At 46.7% G+C, this 21810-nt stretch overlaps 1 protein-coding gene across 4 annotated transcripts in view; it reads right to left on the bottom strand.

The window, feature by feature from the left end:
* ADGRB1 (adhesion G protein-coupled receptor B1) overlaps positions 1-21810 on the bottom strand; it is a 380579-nt gene that overhangs the window by 52745 nt on the left and 306024 nt on the right. For all 4 annotated transcript variants that reach the window (XM_083516501.1, XM_083516500.1, XM_083516503.1 and 1 more), the window contains exons 20-22: positions 18817-18919; positions 13212-13362; positions 1865-1934 (exon numbers count right to left, since the gene is read on the bottom strand). In XM_083516501.1, coding sequence (XP_083372627.1) covers positions 1865-1934; positions 13212-13362; positions 18817-18919 — 324 coding nt within the window. The remainder of the gene's footprint in view (positions 1-1864; positions 1935-13211; positions 13363-18816; positions 18920-21810) is intronic.

Raw genomic sequence — 21810 nt, forward strand, 5'->3', positions numbered from 1 at the left:
AATGGTGGGGAAAATCCATAAATTAAGGATTCTGCCTGATGAAGCATTAAATGCAAAGCACTTAAAGAGGGGATCCTGAGCTTCATCTAGTCCAACCACCTGCAATGAAGGAATCTCAACTATAGCATCTCTGACAAATGGTCATCCGACTTCTGCTTAAAAACTTTCTTCTGAGGGTGTTCCACTGTCAAAGAGTGGAACGTGTATATAAAACAAAACTGTGTATAAAAATGTGTACATCAGTAAAAATTTGTAGTGGAATGCTGATGAGGTTTCAAAAAAAATCATAATCTGCAAACTGAATTTGAAATTGGGAAAATGAGAAACTGAAAGAAACATCAGTTGACAGATTCACCCATCGCTGACCATACCCTGGAATTTGAAAGACCAATGTTGGACTACACAATTGAGGAAGGGAAAGCTATCAGATCCCCGGTCTCTCTCATGTGATAATCAATCACATGACACAGTGCACACACACTATTTGAATGGCAATGCCCATCAACTTTTAGGGTGTGTGGCCCCCTCAAATATTTTATTGGGGGGCCGAGGGCCCCTCTGTCCCTAGGAGTTGGCTCCTATGGCACTCATCTGATAGGTGCTGGAACTGTGCTCTGGCATGCTCCTGCTGAAAAAAAGCACTGACTTTCGGACTCAGGAGCTGCGAAGCAAGCAAATAATTCTTCTCCAGCTTGGATTTTAATTGAGGTGGAGAAGAATCTGGGGTCTGCACTGCACGCCTCATCTTTGAGGTGAGCATCATGCATGCCCAACCTCATAGCCCAGTAATTTGGGGTGATTATGCCTCATGAGCATCTTCAAGCACCTGCACATTGGAATGTGTTGTTGTCGTAGCAGTAATACTACGAGCATTTCAAAACTGGTTGACTCACAGCACCTCAGAGCACAATGACATTTACATAAGGATACATGAACATAGGAAGATGGATCAGGCCAATGACCCATCTAGTCTTGCATTCTGCTACCATAGTTGCGAACCAGATGCCTCAATGGGAAACCAGCAAGCAGAAGTCCACAAGAGATACCTAATAAACATCAGGAAGACAGCTACAGTATTGGCATTTAGGCATCTGCTTAAAGGTAAAAAAAGGTCAAGGACCACTGGACAATTAAGTCCGGTCAAAGGTGCATATGGGGTTGCGCCACTCATCTCGATTTCAGGCTGAGGGAGCCGACATTTGTCCACAGACAGCTTTCCGGGTCATGTGGCCAGCAGGACTAAACCACTTCTGGCACAACACAACACTGTGATGGAAACCAGAGCGCACAGAAATGCTGTTTACCTTCCTGCCACAGTGGTACCTATTTATCTACTTGCACTGGCGTGCTTTCGAACTGTTAGGTTGGCAGAAGCTGGGGCAGAGCAACAGGAGCTCACCCCGTTGCAGGGATTCGAACTGCCAACCTTCTGATCGGCAAGACCAAGAGGCTCAGTGGTTTAGACCACAGCGCCACCTGCATCCTGCTTAAAACTCATCGATTCGCCCAGGCTTTTCCCGAGGGGTGATCCAGCAATGTTGATGTATTGAGCCAATCTGCTGATTTGTGATGCATTTTGTACTCATTTTAGGGATGTAATTTTATTGTTGCTTTTATACCGTTCACTAGAATATTTTAGGCTGCTCAGTGGTTTGCGGTACAGAGATTTTTGCAAATAAAGAAAGCAAAAAATGTGTGCCTTGAAATGTGAGAGGAAAGAAGGGAAGAAGAGAAGAAGGAGGAAGGAAGGAAGGAAGGAAGGAAGGAAGGAAGGAAGGAAGGAAAGAAAGAAAGAAAGAAAGAAAGAAAGAAAGAAAGAAAGAAAGAAAGAAAGAAAGAAAGAAAGAAGGAAACTGTTACTCACTAGTTCATGGTGCCGTACCCCTTGGCTTTCGTGAATCCCACAGAGATGGCCACCACCAAGGCAGGTAGGCCTAAACAGAATAAAGCAAAACAGGCAAACAGTTATGGTTAGAGTCATTTGCAAATGGCCCTTTGCAGTAAGGAATCAGTCTGCTTGCCTTGGGGTGAAGGAAACCCAGAATTCTCCCCTAAGACGGAGGCTCCTTTTACTAAGAACATAAGAGATATACTGGATCCGGCCAATGGCCCAGCCAGTTCAACATCTTGTTCTCACGGTGAAGAAGAAGAAGAAGAGTTTGGATTTGATATCCCACTTTATCACTACCCTAAGGAGTCTCAAAGCGGCTAACATTCTCCTTTTCCCTTCCTCCCCCACAACAAACACTCTGTGAGGTGAGTGGGGCTGAGAGACTTCAGAGAAGTGTGACTAGCCCAAGGTCACCCAGCAGCTGCATGTGGAGGAGCGGAGACGCGAACCCGGTTCCCCAGATTGCGAGACTACCGCTCTTAACCACTACACCACTCTGGTGGACAACCAGGTGACCATGGGAAGCCTGCAACTGGGACCTGAGTATCTTTTCCACTTGTGATTTCCAGCAACTGCCATCCAGAAACATAATCACCATGGACAGCAGCCATTGACAGTCTACCCTCCACTATCATCCTTGTAACACAGAGAGATAGCAACACTTCCATACAACCAGACAACTGTAGAGTTGGAAGGGACCACGAGGGTTGTCCACTCCAACCTTCTGTAATGCAGGAATCTTCTGCCCAATGATCCTGAGATTAAGAGTCTCATGCTTTTACTGGCTGAGCTATCCTTCACTTTCCTGCTGGAAAACCCCCGATGATTAAGCTGGGAGACCTTAGGGGCCAATAAAAAAAGCACGATTTTGGACCTCTTTGGTCTGATTTTATTTCATTTGCAAGCAAGGAGGAACATGGCCAAAACCCACCTTGGCCTATGAATGAATGTGGCTGATATAGACTCAGGGTAAAGGTACCCCCTGACCATTAAGTCCAGTCGTGGACGACTCTGGGGATGCGCGCTCATCTCGCTTTACTGGCCGAGGGAGCCGGCGTTTGTCTGCAGACAGCTTCCGGGTCATGTGGCCAGCATGACTAAGCCACTTCTGGCAAACCAGAGCAGAGCACGGAAATGCCGTTTTACCTTCCCGCCAGAGTGGTACCTATTTATCTACTTGAACTTGACATGCTTTCAAACTGCTAGGTTGGCAGGAGCAGGGAATGAGTAATGGGAGCTCACCCTGCCGCGGGGATTCGAACCGCCGACCTTCCAATCGGCAAGCCCTAGGCTCTGTGGTTTAGATCCCAGCACCACCCATGTCCCATATAGACTCAGGGTATTAACCATTATATGTTATAAATAGTTGTACTCACTACCTTCCTTGCAATTACATACCTATGGTTTATGTATGTTGGTTTAATTTCACGGCTGTATTTGTTTGACAGTGGTCTCTAATTATATATGGACTGTGTTTATGGTCACCAGATCCTGTTTGATAACACTGTATTTTGCAGAATCTTGTATAGTCTCTCTCTTTTTTGGGAAAATTAATGAAACTGCCACTATTTCTTATTAAATTAACATCACAAAAAAATCATCTACAGCATTTGCTGTTTGCTGTACAGTGAAGCCAGACCCAACTTTGTGGGGAGAAAATTCTACAACAGAAAATGCCCCCTCTCTTGCTGGACCAACACCCCCTGAACATTTGAGGAAGGTGGAACTACCAAGACAACTGCCAACTTCTAAAGGAGGTGGGTCACTCCCTCTGCTGATCGCAACACCCAGGAAGGTCTGTAGGGATTCCACCACCCCCATTAAGTGATGGAGAATTTTCAAACAAAAGTGAGATAAATCTTCAGCATTGCACTAATATTGACAAATATTATTTTTGGGGGTTGTTGTTTAGTCGTGTCTGACTCTTTGTGACCCCATGGACCAGAGCACGCCAGGCACTCCTGTCTTCCACTTCCACCCGCAGTTTGGTCAAACTCATGTTCGTAGCTTCGAGAACACTTTCAAGAACATTTTTAGGGTAGGGGTACTGAAATCATTGTTAGTTCATACCAATGTACAAGGAAGTACAGTCATGCCTCAGGTTACAGACGCGTTAGGTTGCGTTTTTTCAGGTTACGGAAACCTGGAAGTACCAGAATGGGTTACTTCTGGGTTTCGGCGGTCGCACATGTGCAGAAGTGCTAAATTGCGCTTTGCGCATGTGCAGACATGCCAAATCGCAACCTGCGCATGCGCAGATGGGCCACTGCAGGTTGCGGCCGCTGCGGGTTGTGGACGTCCATCCTGCACAGATCACGTTCGCAACCCGAGCGTCCACTGTAACGGTCTAAGAGAGGGTATGGGAAGGAGTTGGGGCAAAATCTGTTGCTTCCTTCAAGAAGATTAAAATAATATTCAACCCGGATCCACAGTTTTGCCTGCATTTCGCGAGTGGTGAAACTGGGGGGGGCAGCATTTTGCCAAATGTTCTCCAGGGGTAGACTGAAATTCTTCAACCGGAGGGCCTCAGAAATGAAAACTTTCATGAAAGTATCATAAAAAACTTTCATTTCTGTTCAATCTTTGTGTTGTGACGTGGGGTTTGTGATTTCAGCTCTCTTGACATACTATGCTGGAGACAGTTCTCTAGTAACACTTCTTTATTAAAGCAAACAAGACTGAAGCCTGAGGAGGGGAAAGCTACATTTATAGGGACAGGGGACTAGCTAGAAAGGATGCATTTTGGAGGGAACAATATCAGGCAATCACAGTCCTGCCTTTTGGAGGAAACCAATAAGACAGAGGATCCAAATACAGCAGCTTAAATGAACCAATAGTAGCTGTACCCTCTGAAACCAAAAGGCAGTTACTTTACCCTAATGCAAATACAGACAATAATAATACAGATATAAAATCCTTTGACTCAATACACAACACTTTGCAAATTCTCTTGTTATGGTCACCCCTCCTCATTGCTTCTTGCCTGCCCCCTGCAATTTTGCATGAAGGACTCTCTGCATCCAGTTCTTGCATCAAGGTGGCCGACTTTGAGGGACTTACAAACCACTAACCCCTATTCTCTGGTACTTGTGGCTGTGTATCAGATGGAACTGCCTCCCTCCTCACCTAAGGAGACCTCAGGCATCTCTTAAGCCCCATCCCCTTGAGTCACTCGTGGATCAATCTATCTCACTGCTAAAGATGGGCAAATCCCATTAGGAGTCAGAGAGACATTGCTTGCCAGGCTGGGCTTAGCATCCCAATGACAAAAGCCCTCGCTCATTACAGACGCAATGGGATTTGAGGCAGATTTTCCTCAAGGTGTTAGGCACATTTGAGCCGGTGGCTGCCATGCCCACCGGTCCTTCTTAAGGATAGCACCACACGTAATTCCCAGCAAGGGAGATTGCTTTAATGGTGTTCCAAGGTGACCTGTCAGTCCAGAAGCAGGAGGCTCTGTTTCTGCTGAGATAGGAAGAGCCTGTGTGAGGCCAAAGAAACGAGCCTGAAAGGAGAAGGGGGAACACACAGGCACACACATCGCAAATCTCGTAGCACTTTAAAGGCAGTTCTTTCTGACGGCACAAGTTTTTGTGGACTAGGAAACGATGCATCAGAAAAAAATGGACTCTAGTCCACAAAAGCTTCTGCCACAATGAAGCCGATCAGCTTTAAGGTGCTACATGACTGCTGCAACCAAACAAGGACACATCTGTACGACAGTAAGCCCACAGCTTTAGGTGCATGGCCAAACATGTAAAAAAAAAAAGGGGGGGGTGCTGGGGTTCCAGAAAAAAATACTTTGGCAATCCCATCTTCCATTGAACGCAGTGTGTTTTGACTATATTGGCAACAACTGATATGCATAGAGGTGATGTTCCTGACCCCCACATGTGTGGGTGGACTGTGCATAAGCCCGCCTTGCCCCTGCCCTGCTCCATCGCACCCCCTTTTGCGTCTACTTCTGGGTTGCCACAATGGGAGCATGCACAGTGGTGCGTCTATTGGATGCGTGTCAATTGGCCATTGCCTGCACACGATTTTGGCTTTGGGAGCGATCAATGGAGCGTACTCCCCACATAAGTTGTGGACTTACTGTATAGATCTATAGCCCTAAGATACCACTTAGTTTCCCCCGAAGAATCCTGGGAGCTATACTTTGTTGAGAATGCTCCATCCTCTGTCTGTATGTCCCCCTCTGTTGTGTATGTGTGCTTGCCTGCCTCCTGGTGAATGCACCTGTGATCTGCACATGTGTGTAGTGGCTGACTGCTCAGAGATGCCACAGGCATGCAGTTGGCCTCTTGATGGGACTTGATGGGACACCAGCTTGATCCAGCAGGGCTCTTCTTATGGTTTCAAGATGTATGGGACTAGTAGAGGTGGTTCCCCACTTTATGGAATTTCCCTTGCAGGAGCACCAAAGTCTGAACCTGAGCATTTTGAGGAGACTCTATTAAGATCTTCCTTCCATTCTTCCTTCCTTTAATTGGAATGCACCTTAATTTAAGTTCATAGCACAGAATACAATATTTCAGTAGATGCAAGGCTTTAAGTACGGCTACCTAAGTCAAGCCCTCAGAATGGGGATACGGGTGGTGCTGTGGTCTAAACCACAGAGCCTAGGGCTTGCCGATCAGAAGGTCGGTGGTTCGAATCCCCGCGACGGGGTGAGCTCCCGTTGCTCGGTCCCTGCTCCTGCCAACCTAGCAGTTCGAAAGGACGTCAAAGTGCAAGTAGATAAATAGGTACCGCTCTGGCGGGAAGGTAAACGGAATTTCCGTGCGCTGCTCTGGTTTGCCAGAAGCGGCTTAGTCCTGCTGGCCACATGACCCGGAAGCTGTACGCCGGCTCCTTTGGCCAATAAAGTGAGATGAGCGCTGCAACCCCAGAGTTGTTCGTGACTGGACCTAACAGTCAGGGGTCCCTTTACCTTTACCTTTAAAGTCAGGCCCTCTGAATGGGGGTGGATGGAATGGAAGATCAAACAAATGTCTATCACTTTCTCAAAGATGCTCACAGAATCAGAGTGGACCAAGAAGATCATTCTAGCCAGCCCCCTGCAATGCAGGAATATGCAGCTGTCCCGTAAAGGAACTGAACCTGAGACTTGGTGTTATCAGCTCTAACTAACTGAGCCATCCACAAATATTCTGACTTAGTTCTCCCAGAAACTCAAGGACAGCGTAGCTCAATGCACCCGATACAGAGGCTCGATAAACTGTTAACAGGGCTGATGATTCAGAGCTCACTCTCTGCTGCCAAGCTTTTAAAAGGATATTAAATGACAATTAAACTGGGATTACACAAGGTAAGACTAAAAGCAAATAAATTAAAGTCATTTGAGTCAATAAAGCTCGGCGATAGTAAACAGAGGATCTCTCGGGAGAGAAGATCTTGACTTGGAGAGCAGTTCTGCACATAACATTGAGCGAGGTGGTAGAAATTGGGTCTCTACCAATTCTAACTGCAGGGGAGAGTGGGCTTAGTTTTTCCGTGCTTCCCCATGCAAGAAAACAAACAGACAAAGCAAAAGCTAAACTCAAACAAAATGGAAAAAGCTACCTCACTCCATGTCACAAAATGGTGCATTCCAACTCTACAATTTTATGATCCTATGATCAGGAAGAGACTTATGATTGGCTTTTCCTTAACAATTATAATTATTAATATTTATTTACTGTGTTTATATCACAATTTTCCAAGGAGCTAAATGTGGTGCACATCCCTTCCCAGGTTTATCCTAATAACAACCTTGTGATGTAGGCTATGCTACAGGTGAGTAAATGGCCCAAGTGGGAATTTGAACCCGGGTCGCCTGGGTCCTAGTCCAACACTACCCCACACTGATTTCCCCCCTCCTTAATATGCTGTTTTTCTCAATGTATGCAGTCCTGGTAGGGAGTTTTTAACAAGGGGGAGCATTACAAAAATGCAACCGTCTTTTCGCTTTAAGAAGATCAAGAACTGTCAGCCCGTCTTCCAACTCTTTCTACTTCACTTAAAGAGTGTCTCCCAGATTTAAAATGAGTGTCAAGCTGAACATTTCTCTGCTAATATTTTGGATTATTATTTTTTTCATCCAAGACCATTGAATAAGGCAAACTAGATCATCATCATCAGTAAGATATACTGCTTAATATGCAAAATCCCTAAGCGGTTTACATTAAAACACTGCAGGATGATTTAAAAGATAAAAAATGTACCGTATTTTTCGCCCTATAGGACACACTTTCCCCCCTCCAAAAATGAAGGGGAAATGTCTGTGCATCCTATGGGGCGAATGCAGGCTTTCGCTGAAGCCTGGAGAGCGAGAGGGGTCGGTGCGCACCGACCCCTCTCGCTCTCCAGGCTTCGCGCAGCTCTCCGCAAGCCATGGGAGCCCGGCGCTGGGCTCCCGTGACTTGCGGAGAGTTGCCTGTTCTGGGGGCTGGGGTCGGGGAAGCTCGGGCTTCCCCCGCCCCAGCCCCGCGCCTGGGGGAAAAATAAATTTTCCCCCTTTATTTCCCCCCCCCAAAAAAAACTAGGTGCGCCTTATGGGACAGTGCGTCCTATAGGGCAAAAAATACGGTATATACAACATTTAAAAACAAAAGCACAAAAGAAATACACCAGTTAAAACAGAGAAACCATAAAGAAAACATTCAGCTAGACGTCAGTGAATAATAAAACAGAACACTGTGAGACTTGCTTACGGTAGTTAGATAGGAGGATTTTAAAGCTTGCCACTGTTTCTGCCTCAAGAACAGCTAATGGAAGAATATTTGACCATTGGCCATGTTGACTGGGGCATGTTAGCTGGAGTGCCTCAAATTCCCTATCCATGGTTTAAAATATACTTTCTGAATCTTCCATACCATATGTATGTGTGCGTTGGAATAGCTGCCACTATCCTCCCCACACCCATTCACCCAGGAACGATGCTGGGTATTTTAGAAGATGCAAAATGGTGGCCAGGCATTTGCATGGCCTTCCCATCATCCTCTGGGGGTGGGGAAGGGCAAGATTACAAAGTTAACCACCATCACATGACACAGATGCTGTTGTCACTTCTGGAGGCAGCAAAACAAAGGGGGGGCACCTTCCAGAATATTTGCTATTGCTAATGGAGTCCCACACCCAGGAGAAACTGCTGCAAGAGTTTCTCCTTTACCTGGAGAAAACCCTCCCACCCTGATTTCACTGCCTACAAGTAGGGTGGAAATGGTCAACTGCGCCATTTATGCTGATGCAGAATTTATGTTAGGCTAATTATCAGTAAAGCCGGTGTTACGTACGCAAGAACGCAACTCGATCACAGAAGTGGTAAGGAGCAGTTAAGGGGGAAACAAATGACTAAAGGTTAAAAAAGTAAAGGTAAAGGACCTCTGGACGGTTAAGTCCAGTCAAAGGTGACCATGGGCTTGCAGCGCTCATTTCGCTTTCAGGCCGAGGGAGCTGGCGTTTGTCCACAGAAAGCTTTCTGGGTCATGTGGCCAGCAGGACAAAACCGCTTCTGGTGCAACGGAACACCATGATGGAAACCAGAGCACACGGAAATGCCATTTACCTTCCCGCCACAGTGGTACCTATTTATCTACTTGCACTGGCATGCTTTTGAACTGCTAGGTTGGCAGGAGCTGGGACAGAGCAATGGGAGCTCACCCCATCACAGAGATTCGAACCAGTGACCTTCTGATTGGCAAGACCAAGAGGCTCAGTGGTTTAGACCACAGCGCTACCTGCGTCCTCTCTAATGACTGAAGGATAACATGAGAAGGGTACAAGGAGGGAGCTACAGAAATGCTTTTTAAAAAGGGGGCTAACTGTTTCCAAGAACTGTGGTTGCAGTGGGGGACTTGGGGCTCTCAAATTTCAGCAGTGCCCTGTGTGGCACACCCTGCCTCTCACAATCCATTCTGCAGCATTGCATGTGGTGCTCTGCAGTGTGGTGCCAAGTCGCTGTATCCTAAAACCACCCCTGGTGGTTGGATGGAAAGATGGTAGAGCAATGAGTTGGCAGAAGGTGGTTGGGGAAGAGGATGGACACATTTTGGTGACACATTTTGCCTATAGAGAGCGTATCTTTATGGAAAGCTCTCGGTCCAGTATCACATTATTGAACAAGGTCTCACTAACTGGGAATTGACTGTGAGCCTCCGTATTTGAATCCCCAAGGGAAATTTCTCCCACAACACATGTCTCTTGAGAGAGAAAATATTCTGCTTGACACTCATGGGAAGTTTCCATTATCCTACTGGCTAGGATGCGTCCCAGAGCAGGACATGGCCCCAAATGTCCTCCATTCAATCCTCTAATATCTTTCCGTGTGAAGGGTGAAACAGATCCTTTTAAATTCTCAGAGGAGTTCCACTCAAATCAACACCACCCTGGGGAAATCCAAGAGGTTAAAGGATTACCTAGCTCAGGGCCAAGCAAGCAGCAGGCGGCCGCAGTGAAGCTGACTTTGTAACTTTGGTCACAGCCAGAGGTGCAGAAAAAAAGAATTTCCCTTAGGGATTGAGGGGTGGGGGGCAATTCAGTTCAGTTTTCATTTTAATGCAAAGCTACACTTCTGAAAATAATATGCAAACCGAACTGCAGCTATCCTTTGAAGTTTAGCAAATTGAGTTGATCGGTTTCCCAACCAAGAAAAAGTGTGCAGAACTGTGCATATTGGGGAAGTGTGCATTAAAAAAACCCATACACTTTTGAAAATCTACAAAACACACTACATTGTGAAAAATTGCCAGATTCGTATGGAAAGCCCATAAGCCGAACCTGAGGGCAACAACACTCTCCCCACTTGTGATTCTCAGCAACTGAGAATTTCAGGAGGAATCTTGAAATGTATTGGCTCAGAAGTTTAATCACTTGCCTTTTAGATCTTTTTGGCTTCTACGTTTGCTTGACCGGAACAGGATATGCATTGAACCTGTGTTCAGTGGAATGTATGAACAAGCCTAATTTTCCCCTCAAAGAAGAAGTGTGCAACAGGTGCCCCAATTCTTCTCTGCTTTGAATTGAAATCTGAACCAGGGAATAATCTCCAGTTCTCCTCTCACCCACCCAGCCCCCAAATCCTTTTATAAAGTAGTTATGCTGCTGAACTTGCAGTGATGTGACTACAGTGGTGCCTCGCAAGACGAAATTAATTCGTTCCGCAAGTCTCTTCGTCTTGTGAGTTTTTCGTCTTGCGATGCACGGTTTCCCATAGGAATGCATTGAAAACCAATTAATGCGTTCCTAGGGAAACCGCCTTCAGACCAGGTCCAGGGACAGTCTGTCCCCGGACCTCTTCTGAAGGCTGGGGGGGGGGCAAGGGCTTTTCTTCCCACCCCCAGCATTTTAAAAAACCCCGGGACAGCGGAGGACTTCTCCGCTGTCCGGGCGATCTTAAAATGCTGGCGGGCGGCATTTTAAAATCGCCCCGGACAGCGGAGGACTTCTCCGCTGTCCGGGGCGATTTAAAAGCCCCTGGGAAGGCAGGCAGGGGGGACAAAGACTTTCGCCCCCCGCCCGCCTTCAGAAGGTGTTCCCGCCCCGCCGCCCAGCTTCAGAGCATTGTTCCGAAGCCCGGCGGCGGCGGGAGGAGGCATTCCCGCCCCACCGCCCGGCTTCGGAGGAGGTCCGAGGACAGTGGGGAAGGCGCGCTGCGCTTCCCCGCTGTCCCGGATATTTCCCTATGGGCTGTCGTCTTGCGAAGCAAGCCCATAGGGAAATTCGTCTTGCGAAGCGCCTCCAAAACGGAAAACCCTTTCGTCTAGCGGGTTTTCCGTCTTGCGAGGCGTTCGTCTTGCGAGGTACCACTGTATTCAGTGGCATTTTGTCAGGTTGCACAGATTGCAGTATGAGCCACAAAGTAACTAGTCACAGTCTTAAAATTCATCTGCCCTGTGATCTCCTTCCCTTCGCTTACATTTCTTATTCCACAGCTCAAAGTGGCATACATGGTTCTCTCTGCCTCCTCATTTTATCCACACAATAACCCTGTAGGGCAGGTTAGACTGGCCCAGGGTTGTTAGTTTCTGTTTATGCCACTGTGCAGTGCTTGGAGTCACAAGACTATGTTTTGCATACCAGACATTCCAGACTGTTGGAAGTCTCACGGAAGACAGGAGACAGATGTGATGTTACTGGTTTCCTGTTCCTTTGTTTTCCAGTTGCTCTCTGCCTTTCACAGAGAGAGCATATATATTTCTTTTCTGTCTGCATAGTTAGAAATAAAACCTAGCAATGTAGCTCAAACTTCTCATCTCTTCTGCTGCTTTGATACTCTGCTGAATGGGGAATGGGCCTGGAGCCTTATCAAAGGCTCAGGTCGTTAACCATCATCGGAGGAGATTCCGAAGGCTCGACCGGAGGAGTATCTCGGTTGTAGCGGAGATCCCGACAAGGATAACCCAGCAAGCTTCATGGGTAAGTGGGGATTCGAAGCTCAGTCTGTGAGGGCCTAGTCTAGCACCCTAACCATTACACCACTGATCTAGCTACCCAGGAAGTGGGAGGAGCAACCTGAAATGCTTACTGTGTTTTTAAGAGAGACCCAGTAACCAGCACCATTCTGAACACAACGTGCACTGTGGCAGAACAATCCCACCCATGTAGATGAGGATAGATTTCTCAAGTCAGCTGTTCGGACTCTGCATCTGAGCAATCCATCCCACTGGAGCAATTGCACAGTCAACTCATGCCGCAATAATATCCATATGTATTGCAACTGTTTTGCACTGGGGGATTTGAATTTTAAATCTCTAGGAGAATGGTACTTTCTGCAGCTTTCTACACCAAGATGTGAAGCCGGCTGCATTCCCAGTCATTTCCTTAAGGAAAACTAATGGTACTGAATTCTAAATTCCATGCTCAAGCAACGTTTGAAAAGATCAACCACAAACCAAGTGAGCATCCCAGCAGCATAACAAGCCATGCTTCTCTTTGCTGGCACATAGAAAGATGCCTGATACTGAGAAACACCATAATGGGGAATTTCCATAATGGGAAAGAACAGCTGCTTTGCATGTAGAATGTCCCCAGCATCTATCACTGACTTGCAACCCTTCTCCTGATTTCCCCCCTCAAAATGAATTCAAACAGAGATTAAATGAATACGGGTGTGTGTGGTGTTATTTCAGTTTCATGCATAAAACTAGAGTCTTCTTCTGGGTTCCATGCCTTAACACTGCAATATAGAATTTGGGATTCTGAGCAGAGGAACGCCTTTTCAGCATGATTCAAATCCATTTGAGCTTCAGCTGATGCTCAGCACTGGGTGCATTTGCTGAAGGGTGTGTTTGCTTCCCCCCACCCTTCCCATCTCCAGGTTTGACCATGGGATCCTCACCCCATCCAAGACACAGGAAGCGTTTGCGGATGATGCGGTTTCGCAGCCGGCCCGTCACAGCCATGTAAGATTGCCAGGCTTCGGTCAGCACCCAGCAGAAGGAGGAGAGGAAGAAAAAGTGAAGGAAGGCAGCCACCAAGGTGCATATCACCTGGAAAAGTGCGAGAGAGAAATGACATGTGTAAGAAGAAGGAGGAGAAAGTCAAGGGCCACAGACAGCTGGACCATAAGAGGTAAAGCAAGGGTCAGCAAACTTTTTCAGCAGGGGGCCGGTCCACTGTCCCTCAGACCTTGTCAGGGGCCAGATTATATTTTGAAAAATAAAATAAAAATGAACAAATTCCTATGCCCCACAAATAACCCAGAGATGCATTTTAAATAAAAGGACACATTCTACCCATGTAAAAACACACTGATTCCCCAAATGTCCATGGGCCAGATTTAGAAGGCGATTGGGCCGAATCCAGCCCCGGAGCTTAGTTTGCCTACCCATGAGGTAAAGGGACAGTATGCCACAATAACTTCTTAGGCCAAGTCTCTTGTTCATTTATTTTTTAAACACACACACACACAAACCAAACAAGCCATTTTTATATAACAAAAAAACCAGACAAAAACCACTATCTGACCCCCCCTCCCAGTGTTTTAACGGGTTGTTTTTACGCTTGCTTTTAGATTTGTAAGCCGTTTTGAGCAACTCCTTCCTGGAGTGGAAATGTGGGGTGGAAGTTCTAAAAATAATACAAACTGGCAGCAGGAATGGCGAGTGTCGGCGGAGGGCTGGTGCCAAGCCATTATGAGCCGAGCCAAATCTCAGCAGAGGCTTGGCTCACCTCGAAATGGCTGAGGGATTTCTGAACCGAGGAGTCTGAATTATGAATGCTCCCTTTCTGAACTTTGCTGCTGTCGCTATCTAGGTTTCCCCGAGGGCTGCCAGCTGGCTCTGCCTGCATTAGAATATATAAAGATGAGGCCTATCGGAAGGAACTCTTACTTCGGACTTCCCAGACGAGTGATGATGAAAAGGAAGATGCTGATATACATTTTCTTACGCATATAGGAGAAAAAGAAGGGCAGGTAATTGCCTTCCACTCCCTGTTCCATTAGCTAAAATGGGATGTAAGGCTTTGGCATTGAGGAGGATAATTGTTAGAGACGCACACTCACTTTTGGACAAGTCAAAGGCAGCCCAGTCTATGCAAGAGCTGCTGGGATACCTGCCTACAAGCCATCAAACACAGGTGAGTATTTGGTTTGAAACAGATTCATAGAACAGAATCATAGTGTTATGTTGCGGGTGAACATATCAGACGACACAGCGATTCTTCAAACAGCTCTTGTTTATTCACAGGCCAGAACAGAACTGAACGGAAGGGTTCAGCCAGCCTGCTTATATAGAGCTCCACTACAATGCAACAGTAACCATTTTCTGTAACTATCCAATCACTGAATGTCACTTTCAATCCCTTATTTGCATATGTGGAACTGAGTGAAAACTATCTACAGTATCCCCCTGCTGGCCCAGGGTGAGAACTTCAGTACATAACACATAGAATCGTAGATTCTGGAAGGGATCCTGACAATCATCTAGTCCAACCCCTTGAAAGGCAGGAATATGCAGCTCTCCCATACGGGGATCGAACCTGCAACCTTAGCATTATCAGCACCACGCTCTAACCAACTGAGCTATCCTATGGGTATCAATACCAAACCAGCTCCAATCCAAACATTCTGCCTTAGGCAGTGGCTGCAACCATGACTCCTTCCCCGGGATTCTAACCCATCGAGGCCCTTTCCCTTCTGCCTTCAGTAGCAAAACCTTTTATTGTCCTTTGAAGCAGGCGGCGATGCTTGGCCAAGCGTGATTTAATAATCAAAAAGGCTGCCAAGCTGCAGCGGAGAGAGAGAGAGAGATTGGCTAGGCGGGCGCCTTTCTTCTTCATCATCCCTTTTGTCTAATGTGACCAGGAGCAAGAATATGCATCTTTTAAATGTACTGCTTTCATCTTCAAAGGCTCTCATAAATGCAGAGAGGGGCACTATTCACTAGGGGTGCACACAGGTGGAAAATGTGTTTGTGTGTTTGTCAGGGGAGCAGGGACGCCATAAAGACACAGAGAAATGGAAGCTGGAACAACAACAAAAGCACTGCTAGCTGCTAAAGACGAGTTTTAATGGCTCTCTCTCTCTCTCTCTCTCTCTCTCTCTCTCTCTCTCACACACACACACACACACCCCACACACCCGAATTAATCCAGAATGCAGCAGCTAGACTGGTGACTGGGAGTGGCTGCCGGGACCGCATAACACCAGTCCTGAGAGATCTGCATTGGCTCCCAGTACGTTTCCGAGCACAATTCAAAGTGTTGGTGCTGACCTTGAAAGCCCTAAATGGCCTTGGTCCTGTATACCTGAAGGAGTGTCTCCACCCCCATCGTTCTGCCTGGACACTGAGGTCTAGCGCCGAGGGCCTTCTGGCGGTTCCCTCGCTGCGAGAAGTGAGGTTACAGGGAACCAGGCAGAGGGCCTTCTCGGTGGTGGCGCCCGCCCTGTGGAACGTCCTCCCACCAGATGTCAAAGAGAAAAACAACTACCAGACTTTTAGAAGACATCTGAAGGCAGCCCTCTTTAGGGAAGTTTTTATTGTTTGATGCTTTATTGTGTTTTTAATATTCTGTTTGGGGCTGCCTAGAGTGGCTGGGGAAACTCAGCCAGATGGGCGGGGTATAAATATATTATTATTATTATTATTATTATTATTATTATTATTATTATTATTATTATTATTCATGGGGGAGCAGGAGCAATGTGAACTGTATTGAAGGAAGTGAGGAAGACTCTTTTCATTCCTCTCCTCTCCAGGTATCTTCATCTTACGGGGGGGAAAAAATTCCCTACAAAAATCCATTGACGGAAATAAAAAATGAAGCAACCCTTTTGCCTGATCACCTTCAATTATGTCTTTATCCTTCTGTCTCTACTTTAGTGCCACTTTCCCCAAATCAAGATGAGTCATTAATCTGATTGCTTTGATGAAGGTCTGTTCGCTTGGGAGAAGTTGGTGCCAGATTTGCCCTACCAGCTATTTCTCACTTTAGATCGATGGTGATCGACAGATTTCATCGAGAGCTGTCCATAATTTGAATGCCTTTAAAAGAAGTTGGCATAAATGTCTGATATGGAGTTCAGAATATTTTATTTATTCCATTCATATCCCACCTTTTCTTCCAAGGAGCTTGAGTTGGTCACATGGCTGTCCCGCTCCTTATTTAATCCTCACAACAACCATGTGAGGTGGGTTAGGCTGAGAGGGAGTGACAGGCTCAAGGTCAATCAGGGAGCTTCATGGTCAAGCAAGGATTTGAACCCTAGTATCCCAGTTCCTAGTCCAACACTCTAATCACTACCTAACATTGCCTCTTGGCTCAGCTTGTGCCTGGCTTTTCTTCCCTTGCAGCTGAGAATTTAAATCGACCCAATCTGCACATCCCATTAAACCGTTGTTTAAAACAAATCATGGTTTAATGCTGATGTATTAAACTATACTTTGATGTGACCTGCAAACCTGGTCGTTGTTACTTCTGCTGTTATTTTGTTGGTCAATTTGCTCCTAATGGTTGTTGATGACACTGGAAATGCAGCAAGTCTTTCTGTTCGTAACTGACCTCTGGAACATATAGCTACAAGAATGCTGAAGCAGTGAGCATTGATGGGCAGGATTCACCTAATGTGTCCTATCAGCAGACGCTCTAAGCATGGAATTCTGCTCACACGATGGGACTTAACCCCTTCTCTTCCCACCACATGTCTCTCACTCTCTCTCAAAACGTTGTTCTGCATGGATCAGGAGAACCCACAGAACAGCATTCGGGGGCAGGATAAAGGGGATCATTCCATCTGGCAAGCTGAAACTGCCTTTGACTAATTAAATAATCTTTGGGGGGGGGGATTACAGGTAGGTAGCCGCGTTGGTCTGCCGTAGTCGAAACAAAATAAAAAAAAAATCATTCCAGTAACACCTTAGAGACCAACTAAGTTTGTTATGGGTATGAGCTTTCATGTGCATGTTCACTTCTATTGTTTTTGTTTGGCACAATAGTGTGTATTTTGTGTGTGTGTTTTTTGTATTGTAAACTGCCCTGTGATCATCAGATGAAGGGTGGTATAGAGACTGAATGAATGAATGAATAAATGAATGAATGATGCTATCCAAGGAGTTTGCTGCCAAGGAGTGTGGTGGAGTCTCCTACTTTGGAGGTCTTTAAGCAGAGGCTTGACAACCATATGTCAGGAGTGCTCTGATGGTGTTTCCTGCTTGGCAGGGGGTTGGACTCGATGGCCCTTGTGGTCTCTTCCAACTCTAGGATTCTATGATTCTATGATTCCACTTAGTGTAATGTTGAATTCCGCACAAAGTCTCATAAATGGGAGTAAAATATTTTGTGGAGGCAGATGGCTCCTAACCACAGTAGCTAAAAACAGCTACTTCCATGTGCAGTAATTATTTTAAACACAGTGTCCTTTCTAGGCTCCCAAGTTGCAGTCTGGCCATGCACAGTTAGGATGGGGATGTTGCGTCCTACAGAGCAGGGCCAGGACCAGAAAAGTCTGATAGTCCTGTCAAGGCTAGTGGTAGTCCAAATTTGGTAGTCCAGTTCAGGTTGGTGCTGCCACATCCAGCATACATCTCCTCCTCCTCGGTTGCCCAACTGCCCTGCTTTTTGACAGCCTTAGAATATTTGAGTTGGACCCGATGCAACTTGGGGCGATTTGGAGCTACCTCAACATATTTCAGCCAAATCCCACATGGGCCCAAATGGGCCCAGTTCAGTTTGAAATCCAGGCACAGCACAGCCCTGATATTCACCACCATCTCCATTATTGCAGACACTCCCCAGGCCTTGAATCTGCATCAACTTAAGGACTGCTTTGCAAGGTCATTTTTCTCTTTTTCTTCTTTTGTTTGTGTGTCCACAATAGCTATTGTTGAAAGGTATGCCGTTAAAGTACATGGAGGTTCGATTGAGCTCTAATGGCTCATAGACCTTCTCCAAATTTCTCCAAAACGTGCTTAAAAGCCATTCAAAAGCTTCCACAACATTTGGAATATGCTCCCTCCTATTTACCTACCTAGGCAATGCGTGTGGGTTAGGGTTTCTTAATTAAGGTCAGCAACTGGCTCCAGGCTTGGTGTATGAAAGGGGTGCTATGGAAGAGCAGAACATTTATTAAGTGGAACATTCTCCTCTGCCTCCCTTTGGTCAATCTGTCTTTTTGAATTTGAGAGATAGAAACCACTGAACCTCGCAAACTGGTCCTGTTCTTGCAGGAAAGTGCCAAGGGGACTGGGGCGGTGGGAGTCAGAGAGAGCTAACTCTAGACAGAAACTCAAAATGCATCACAGCTAAAGTCTTTCTCTTTATTCTTCTTAGAAACAGCAAAGATGCTCCCCGGATTCTCAAAGGTGATACATGTGTGATTTTTCCATTCAGTGGTACGTTCAGAGAACGAAATAGTGAGCCGAAGGAAAGCAAATGAATGTCTCTCCCTGGGAGTTCAGCTATCGTAACAGCAGCAACAACGAAAAACCTGGGCAAATTCCTACCTTATTCCGGGTCTGGGTTTGCCCAATCAGGATGAGAGCATTGGAAGATATGATGGAGAGGCAGAAGTTGATAAGGATGACGGAACGTTCGGAACGGATGTACCTACAGAAGACGAAGAAAAAGGTAGACGGAAGGACAGAGCCTTAGATCCACGATCTGCAGATTGTCAAAAGGCTGGTCATGGGAATGGGGAAATCTGCCAAATTCAATTTCAATCAATGCCCCATTTTTCTGATCCTAAATTCTCCACATTTTTTTGGGAAAAGGACCTCGTGAAAATCCTTCTAGTGAGAACTTCTCCTTGTGCACATTTTGTACGCACCTTTACATGGTATACACTTTCTTGGAAAACCGTTTTCCCTAATGCAATGCAGTTTAATGCACACTGTGCCCTAGCTAGTACATGTATTTCTGCACACATTACTAGGCTGGAACACTGCACTACAGAATTTGAAGAAATGCGAATTTTGGAAGAAGCCTGTGTTTCAGTCTGCATATTATATTGGAAAGTGGAAACGAGGTTGTTATACCTTTAGATGATGAACTGAATTGAATTCCCCTGAACCATCTCTGGCTGTGACCCTCATGGGACCTGTTAGCTTACAGACCCAATTCAAGGTGGTGCTGTGGATTAAACCACAGAGCCTAGGGCTTGCCGATCAGAAGGTCGGTGGTTCAAATCCCCGCAACGGGGTGAGCTCCCGTTGCTCGGTCCCCGCTCCTGCTAACCTAGCAGTTCGAAAGCACGTCAAAGTGCAAGTAGATAAATAGGTACCGCTCCAGTGGGAAGGTGAATGGCATTTCCGTGCGCTGCTCTGGTTCGCCAGAAGTGGCTTAGTTCTTCTGGCCACATGACCCGGAAGCTGTATGCCAGCTCCCTTGGCCAATAAAGCGAGATGAGCGCCACAACCCCATAGATGTCCGCGACTGGACCTAATGGTCAGGGGTCCCTTTAACTTTAACTTAAGCAAGGACCATCTATCTCCTTCCTTACAGACACACCCAGAGATTAAGATAGGCAGAGGGTGCCTGCTTGGTAGGTTTGCTGCCTTCCATAGCATTGTGGCTGGCAGCTTAGGGGAGAGTTCTCTCTGAGGCAGCTCCCAAAATATGGAATGCACCAACAGCGAGGAGGCAAGGTGGCACGTTCCTGTTTTGCCTCAAGCAGCAAAGTGGGAGGTGCACCTCTGGATATAGAGGACCTCATCTTGGTTTCAAGGCACAATGCTGGATGATTTTCAGTTCCTTTCAAGCCCCACATTTCTGTTTGTTCTGTCCTACTAAGGGTTGGCAGCTGGTGGACCTCGGGCCAAATCCGGCTGCAGGAAAGCAGCCAGCTGGCCTACCAACTCAAGGAAGTTGTTCCTGATACTGGCTTGAGTTGACAGCTGCTGCTGCCGCCGCCACCACCACAAAATTACAGCCAGTGTAATTTCAGCAGGACTTCAAGGAGGATAGGGAATGGAAACTGCACAGTTGTGCCATGTCGTGCTTTTTGGGGGCAAACAGACAGAGGGAGCTGCCACAGCACAGGAAGGCTGGGGCAAACTGACTCCTTCCCCCGATGTAACCCCATAACGTCACATGGAATATATAGTGTCAAACCAGCTGAAATGGCATTGTATGCAAAATCTTGTGTTTCGATTAGCTTTCTGCAGTGTGAATGTGCATGTGAATGACTTCTATGGTTGTGGATCATATCCAATGCTCTGTGGGCACAGTTATGCAGGTGTAACGGGACTTCTGTTTCTTCTCCTCTCCCTACTCTTCCTTAACCCTCCAGAAATGATTCTGTGGGTGCGCAGGAAGCTGGAGGGGGCCAGATAACAGGAAGAGGAAGCTCCATTTACACATGAAACCCATTGCACCAGCAGAGCTGCAGTACTGGATAGAGCCCGACCTTATTATTATGTGCATCAATGACATGTTGCTTGCAAAACAACAATAAACTAACAGTCTGGAGGCGCCCGTAATTGGAAGCAAATTATCTATATTTTGCTATACAGTGGTACCTCTGTATACGAACGGGATCCATTCCAGAGCCCTGTTCACATCCTGAAGTAAACACAACCCATGTCTGCGCATCTGCGCATGCATGGGTCACGATTTGCTGCTTCCGCACATGCGCTTGACATCATTTTGACCGTCTGCGCATCTGCAAACGGTGAAACCCGGAAGCGGAGTGCAACCCGAAAGCGCTCTACCTGAAGCAACTTCAACCCGAGGTATGACTGTACTGGAAAAAAAAAGGACTTTTGTAAGTTAAAGGTAAAGGGACCCCTGACCATTAGGTCCAGTCGTGGCCGACTCTGGGGTTGCTCATCTCGCTTTATTGGCCGAAGGAGCTGAGGGAGCCGGCGTACAGCTTCCGGGTCATGTGGCCAGCAGGACTAAGCCACTTCTGGTGAACCAGAGCAGCACACGGAAATGCCGTTTACCTTCCCACCATAGCGGTACCTATTTATCTACTTGCACTTTGATGTGCTTTCAAACTGCTAGGTTGGCAGGAGCAGGGACCGAGCAACGGGAGCTCACCCCGTCACGGGGATTTGAACCGCCGACCTTCTGATCGGCAAGTCCTAGGCTCTGTGGTTTAACCCACAGCGCCACCCACGTCCCTCCTTTGTAAGTTAGACAGCGATTAAGTAAGCCACCCAGAGTGGCTCGGGAAACCCAGCCAGATTGGTGGGTGTGGTCTTCGTCTTCTTCTTCTTCTTCCTCTTCTTCTCCTCCTCCTCCTCCTCCTCCTCCTCCTCCTTCAGTGCATAGTTAAACTATGGAACTCATTCCCACAGGAGGCAGTGGTGACCACCAACCTTTTTAAAAAGATTAGACAAATTCATGGAGAGGGCTATCAATGGCTACAGGGCACAATGGCTCTGCCCTGTCTCCACAGCTGGAGACAGCAACACTTCTGAATTCCAGTTCCTGGAAACCACGTGAGGGGAGAGACCTCTTGTGGCAGGATCCTGCTTGCTGGTTGGCCACCATGA

This window comes from Podarcis liolepis (genome assembly GCF_965112155.1).
Source record: "Podarcis liolepis genome assembly, chromosome: 8".
Taxonomy (NCBI): Eukaryota; Metazoa; Chordata; class Lepidosauria; order Squamata; family Lacertidae; genus Podarcis; species Podarcis liolepis.